This window comes from Athene cunicularia, assembly GCF_003259725.1.
Source record: "Athene cunicularia isolate RWA chromosome 21 unlocalized genomic scaffold, athCun1 chr21_part1, whole genome shotgun sequence".
Taxonomy (NCBI): Eukaryota; Metazoa; Chordata; class Aves; order Strigiformes; family Strigidae; genus Athene; species Athene cunicularia.
This window is the reverse complement of record NW_020799127.1, coordinates 7,545,901-7,553,330: the sequence shown is the minus strand read 5'-3', so window position 1 is coordinate 7,553,330 and position 7,430 is coordinate 7,545,901. Positions and strand designations below refer to the sequence as shown.

The 7,430-nt window shown below is 44.6% G+C and overlaps 1 protein-coding gene across 1 annotated transcript in view; it reads left to right on the top strand.

Moving 5' to 3' along the window:
* Window positions 1-292: 292 nt before the first annotated feature.
* MMEL1 (membrane metalloendopeptidase like 1) overlaps window positions 293-7,430 on the top strand; it is a 33,560-nt gene continuing 26,422 nt past the window's right edge. The window contains exons 1-2 of the mRNA XM_026862951.1: window positions 293-306; window positions 6,823-7,293. Coding sequence (XP_026718752.1) covers window positions 7,244-7,293 — 50 coding nt within the window. The 5' untranslated portion in view covers window positions 293-306; window positions 6,823-7,243. The remainder of the gene's footprint in view (window positions 307-6,822; window positions 7,294-7,430) is intronic.

Sequence of the window (7,430 nt, the reverse complement as noted above, 5' to 3'; positions counted from 1 at the left end):
TGACAGGGTTAGACTGGCTCTCAAAGATAAACACGCTACTTTGGGGCACAATCGGTTATCCTCTGTAGTTGGCATCCCTGCTACAATAAATCAAAGGGCAGCATCCAGCCATTGTCTGGAGTCATTCATGTGCTGATTTACTGGGGGCTAGGCTGTTTGCTTGTTTATTTTTTATTGTCATCCTGTAGCTTCAGACTGTGTTCTTGTATTTAAGGTAAATGGCTATACTAGACTCATTTCTATCACAGTTTCTTAAATACTCCTTTCACGCTTCAGAAAACAACTGCTTAGACTGAGGAGACTGAGGTTAATGAAGACATTCACTAACATTTGGCAGTACTGGGATAGTGCATATTCGTTTGGATACTAAACAAAATCTGACAGTTTTAGACATACATTATAAATCATGGTTCAGGTGAGCCTTCCATTCACATGAATTCATATACAACAGACGAAATCTATCTTTGTATCTGTGTAACCTGAACATCGAAACCAGGGGCACAACAGAGATTAACTATTTTTCCAGACTCATGGTTCTTTATTGTACTAAAGACAAAGAGGTAAGCAACAAAAGAGTTTTTAAGCAGTCTTTTCAAAGGGTTTTGAAGCTACTCTCTATACCCCTGGTTCTTGCACATACACATAGAGGAGGTGTGATCTGTAATCTGCACTAAAGAAGAAATGCAAAATATTTAACATGCAAGTGATTGCAGATCTGGTATTGCACTTCTGCCGGGATATGGGGATAGAGTTGCTGGATTGTACGTGGCGAACAAACCTGATTGAAAGGAAAAAAAATGAAGATTTCACACGTTTAAAAAACCCCACTCTTAACTGACCCATCTGTTCTGAGTGTGAAATATTTGTTATCCATCCATAGCAGAATCCAAAGCAATAGAATTCAAGTGAAATGCAAAGCAGCAATGCAAGGTAGTATAACCATGTGCTTTGCCTGCTAACACATTCGTTCACATTCTTTACTGTGCCCCTACTAGAATTAAGGTATCACCAGTCCTAAAACTCTCGTAAGTTAAATAGAACACAATGTCCCATATTGCTATGTTTTACTCTATTGAAAGAGGAAAGGGCTTAGAAAGAAGTCAGAAAGGGAAAAAGCAAACATGTAGGACAAAAAAAGTATGAAATTCATTGGTAAACTACTTTGGTTTCTCACCTCTGGACGACTTTTCAAAACAAACTGCAGTATCAGAGACAAGGAAAATATCTTTTCCGCAGAGCACTTCTAGTTGAATTACTATCAGAAGAAAACTGTCCATCCACCACACATTACAGAATTTTTACTTGCTAGATTTTGCCGTGTCCTTTTTACATGCATGAGTCAGAGAAATCCCTATTTATGTATGGTGTTTGTACATGTGTATACTTTCTAGTACTGGGAAATGAAACAGTAAGAGGAGTTTTCCAGCTAATCAGTTCTCACTTCTAAAGCCAGAGTCAAAACACATGATCAACAAGTACTAAAGCAACACCCTGTCTGCAGAATTTGTGCTGAATTGTCAGAGACATTGCATGAGAAAGAGCAGGGTCCTTCCTCGGAAGCTGCACCTGCATTCTGCCCGTTTGACAGTAGTGCTGCTGCATCAAAACACAGAGAGCTCTTCACGCTTTGGTGTGCCAGCAACACCCAGAACAGAAGGTTTGGCCATTCCAGGGCAATAAATTTGTGGAAAAGTTACACGTCACTGCCACATCACGCTGCACTAGGAGTTGCAGTGAACTCCTGTGGAATGTCACATTGCACGTGTTGCCGAGGCCAGCCCTCTGGAGCCCCTCGAAAGCCTCTGCATTAACCACCTTGAACAGAAGTGGTGGCATGACAGAAGTTGCACGCCCGTATCATTCAAAAGGCCTTGGATGACTGCCTAAAAAACCCAAGATTTATACGTGACTTTTTGCATGGGGAAAGTATTCAGGGCAAAGTACAAACCCCTGGCATCCCAAGGTGTGTGATTTCCTCTCACATCTTAGTACGGATCAATTATAAGGAGACACAAAGAGATGGACACCTTGTTTCCATGGTAGCAATACTTCAGACACATCATACTGGAGATGATGTCAGCCCCACGTCCTGTTTGGTTGTGACTGTAGGACACCGAGTTGTTTATATGTTTGATGTAGCTGTTTAATACCTGCAGCAGAACCCCAGAGCACCACCTGGGAAATAACTGCCCCGTTGTTCATGCAGTCCCTGAGTTTTGTGGGGTATACAGAGAGCAGCAACGTTAGAACATCGATTCAGAATGACCCAGCACGTTGGATTACATCAGTACTAAACACAAATTGTCATAGCGACACAAATTGTCACAGTGCAACCTCAGTCAGTCTTTGGGAGAAGGTCATAGTCAGCACTAAGGAAAGACACTGCAAACCCTCAGGATGGCAGGAAGCTAAATTAGATAATAGGTTCTCATATCATCCTGGCCAAGGGTTTTTGAGGTACACATCACCGATGGTAAAGCAAACATGTGTGAAGAAAAAAAATTCACAACCTTTCACAGTTTTTATCTTTAGAATCAGTTCCTTCTAAAAGAAGAGTTGGACGTCAGTCTGGTCATTGGAAGCAACTAAGACATAGCAACCAAACTTCTGAGAAAGGTCGTTGTATCCCTGCATACTACCTTCTCCCCTCACAGTGTCTCAGGTACAGTCCTGGTTATTCCAGATTCTCCAAGAAAATGGGAAAACAAAAATACTGACAGCTCTGAATCAAGTACAGTCTCCCAGGCAAGTGAAGTACTGGCTGGACTATTTGCTGTTCAGGGCTGGAGTTCTCTGACCATAAATTCCTCCTTGAGCAGCTTTCCCAAGAAGGAAAACACTGCATAAAAACTCCAGACCAGCTCCCTCTCTCTGTACCAGCAGTGCAGGAGCTGTGCGTGGTTTGGGATGCCTTACGCCCAAGGAAGCACCTCCTCAGTAAATGGTCATACCTGGGGTCTTAAAGTTCCCAGTAAACACAATCGAAAAGGAGGCACTCATCCAGACTGGCCCCACCCCTCCAAGAGCCAAGTGTAAAAAATCTGTGATTTGAGGTTTTTTTAAAACTGCAACCCTGTCAGTGCAAGCTCCCAACAAATCCAAATTCCAGTAACAGAAGAACCTCCTTTAGTTACAAAGCAAGCAAAAAAGGAAAAATCCTTTCAAAGCAGCCCAATACAAACAGCAAACGCCTCATTGCTTCACATGTTTTGTGTCTAAATCATTTTGGGGAAAGAGCGTGTTTTCCAATAACTGAACCCCCCTACTGTTTCTCAGTTCCTTGAAGAAGTCCCCAGGTCAGTGTTCACCTTCACATTATTGTAAATGCTAAGTTGTAAAATAAGGATCTAACTGATTGTGAACTAGACCAACAGGTAGAAGACTAGCACAGGAAAACTTCTGCAAGCAGTGGCTGCTGTTGCAGCTTCAACAAGTCACACCACTTTCCTGTGCCTCAGTTTCCATGTCAGTGTATAAGGGAGTGAACTTCTCACAGCAATTTCTGGTTGAAATGCACTGCCAAAATAAATAAATAAATAAAACAGGTGAATGGGAGATTTAGAAAAAAAAAAAAAATCCCCACTTTAGCTTTACATCATCAGATCTCCTTTACCATAAAGGCTACAAGGTGATCCTGAGACTGCGTTGGAAACCAAAATAAGTCTTTCCCTTTAGAAGCAATGAACAGAACGGGGACCTCACTGCACTAGTGGAGAACTGTCAGAATGACAGATGACTCTATTTCAGTGACCACACAAAGTTGCTCAAGACAATCAAAATTAATCATTCTGCAAATATGTTCTCTACAGTTGCTAGTGCTTCTCCTCATACAGAAGAAAAGCACTTTTTTTTTTTTTTACTTTCCTACAGCACAGCAACTGAAATACTTGTTACCAGATTTCCCCTCATAAACATCTAATAAAAAGAAGATACACCATTCTTAAATCAAAATTACACTGTCTACTATTGCTATTTCTGTGCCTATCGGTGTGTGTGTTACAGCTCATGTCTCCCCTCACAAGCTTCAGCACAAACCAGAAATGTATCATGTCACAAAACCCTTTGACACCCATAAAAGTCCTTTACAAAATATTCAAGTCTTCCCGCCCTCACCATGTCTGTACTAAGGGCATAATTCTGCTCTCACATACATAATTACAGCTCCCCTGACTGCCTTAGCATTAGCTCTGTTTGCCCCTCCCTAGGGGGAGGAATTTGCCAACAGATGCATCAAGTAGAAGAAAAAAAAATCCTTCCTGAGTTAAAAGGTATGAAAGGACTCTCTTCAGGAATGTCCACATCCAATTTTCCCAATGAATTTCACCAGCAAAACCAGTCAGGGCCTTATATCACCGGTACCTTAAGAACAACAAACCAATTTCAGCTTCTTTAGGTCCAGCACATGGGTATCTGCTTACCGTACGATTTAATTGTCTGCAAGCACACACTGACTGATGTTCATTAGTTGCCACAAGTGGTGCTGAGCCTGCAGGCTGTTCTGGTTCTATTCAGAGCCTCACTCGGGCACATCCCATCAGCTTCCAACTGACTTGGTTATACTTGCCTGGGAGAGACAACATATACATACACACCTAAAACACTTAAATTATATGCTGTGCTTGCCAGTCAATCCAAGTGTGAATCTTAAGAGCACGAAAACAACTTTTCCCCAACAGAAACTGGTATTATTAATAGTCAGGCACTTCCTTCTCTTCTCTGCAACAACTGCTTTGGGTTATGCCCTGCTATTGCTCACCCAGATTCTGACTTAGTGTAGAAAAACAGGGTAAAAATAATTTAAAATAGGACCTGAAGGAACACAATAAACTTACTAACCCTTTTTCTCCCTTTTGTGACATTTTGTAACCCAAAACAGGCTCAGGGCTACCTAAACCATTTGTCACCGATACCTGGCTGAGAACTGACAATGGAAGTATCTTCATTACAACACTAAGCAGTTTATTTCAAAGCTAAACTGCAAGAGTAAAAGAAACACAAAATATTTGTCACTACTGACTTTCCAATCTAGTGTTTGGATTGGCCTAACGTAACCTTTGGAAAATAGGAGCCAGTGCCTTTGTTACACCCAAAGTTCCTTGTATTTCCTATTGGAAGCAGTACACCTTTTCCTCAGCTCAACCAGGAAGCGAAGCCATTAGAGATAGAGGAAGAGATTCTTGATATAGTTCCCACTTCCAAAAGGAAAAAAAAAAAAAAAAAAAGTATTTCCTTTATGATTAGGTCAATGCTTTTTGAGGGAATCTACAAATTTTCTGGGATCATAAGAGATCTGCATTCTTGACGCTCATGTAGAACCTCGAGTTGCTTTGGGCTGTGTTCAAATCCTTTATTACAGATGTTACTTAGGGCTGTGTCAGTCCTCTCTCTCTTGATTCCAAGGGGGGCTAGGGTCTGCACCCTGAGTAGTGGGCACTCGGAATCACACGCAGCATTCCTAGCCTCAGAAACGTTCGCCACAATGGCTACCATAGGTGTGCGTGGAAAGCAGCAGGAAAAACGATTTTAGATTCTTGGCATCTTGCTTCTCCACCTGTGAAATGGGCAAAATAATGCCCTCCAGTATCTTCTAGCTGTGTTATAACTACATTAAATCCTGCGAGGTGCTTCTCTACTGCAAAATTATGGACCGTAACTAGGCAGACCTTCCTCAGAGCCAGCTGCCTGGTGAGGTACCAAACAGTAAAACTCTCCAGCAGTAAGGAAGATTGACATGCATAGGAAAACCGATCTTCTGTTAGCTGTAGAACTTCCTGGAGACTGAAATAAGGAATCACTTCACTCGTTATTAAATGTATAGCTTTGTCCTTAAAAGCAACCTTCCCTTCTGGAGCTAGTTTTCACATATGGACACCCGGGATCTGCAAGTGCATGCATCTCTCTCAGATCTTTGTGTTCTTCTCCTCCTCTTCAGATGGTGGGATGAGAATAGCTGCCTTCACACTTGACAGAAGCCTAAGATAACATAACACTGGGGGGAAAAAAAAAAAAAAAAAGGCAAATTCTCATAGGAGTTTTGAGGCAGAATGCTGACTAGAAGAGGAGACGTAGACTCCTGGCAGAAGAAACTGGCATTCATTGTTTTCTCCCCACTGACGGAAACAGGTCTGTGTTCACACGCTGCGTGTGCAGCCCCCGACACCAGGGCTGCTGCAGAGAAATCCCTGCCCAGCCCTCAGCCCCCCCGGACACACACAGCTCGGAGTGCGGGCAAGCACTCGGGTCCAGAGGGAGCTACCGACCTCAGTGTTTATATAGTGGGAACTTTGGCAGCGGGACACACCAGCTCGATAAACGAGCCTGGAGGGGGGAAAAAAAAAAGAAAAAATCCAAAACACAAACAACGTGCTGCTGCCTCATTCCAAAGCCGGTTCTGGAAAAAAATAAAATAAAACCCAAGGGGATCATGTGTCTGTCCTGTCCTTGCTCCTACTGTCTTTCCCAGTTCGCAGCTCTAGTAGCATAAAAGAATTCCGTGCACCGCCTGCAACGCGCTGTGGGGTGAAGCCGGGGTGTTGTCGAGCACGAAGCTCTTCCCGTGTATCGCACCCGCGAGCGCGCGCCCGAGGGCTTCGGCAGGTTTGCACCTCTCCGGCTTCCCGCTGCTTCTGCGAGCCCAGCAGCCGCAGGACCCGGGGGGGGGATTTCAGGGCAGGCAGAGGAAACTTCGGGGAAGCTGCAGCAGAGCAGAGCTTGTGCGTCCGGCGGGCTGGGAGCGCTGCCGCGGTGCGAGCCCCCCCCGGCGCCGCTGAGGAGCATCTGCCAGCGGCGGGCACCCCCCGGGGCTGCGCTGCCAGGTTGGAGCAGGGCTGGAGGTCACAGACCCCTGCGGACCTGGGGGCTGTGTTCCAGGAGCCTTCGACTTCCCAAACCCTCCGCCTGTGCTAGGGACGGAGCAGGCAACCCGCACCTGGAAGGGTCTCGCTTTGGCTTCTGCTGCTCCTACAGCTCCACAGACCTCCTCGTACGCACAGAGGGAAAAAGAGGAAGATTCTTTGAAACAGCAAGATACTTTCCGAAGAGGGGAGTGGAAGGAGAGGCAGTTTTTCCCCTCCTTCCCTGTCTGGGAGAAAGGAGTTGCCCAACCTGATCATGAGACTTTTCCATACTTCCAGAGCAGGCTCCTGAGTTAGGACACTGCAGCACTCGGAGCCTGGGGTAGCGTTAGCCCGGGGCAGCCCCCGGCAGCACAGCCCGAGTGCAGGCAGCCTGCTGGGCACAGGACATGGAGAATGAGGTTGGCAAATCCGTGGACAATCAAATGGACAAATACATGTAATAATTTGGAAGTTTCCTTTCTCTAGCTTTGCTTTCATTCTGCTTCATTTTTCTCCTTGATTTCTCAGTGCATTTATCCCGGTATTGATTTAGCCGTGCTGTTAATTCTTTCTTACCCTCCCCTCCTCACTTTA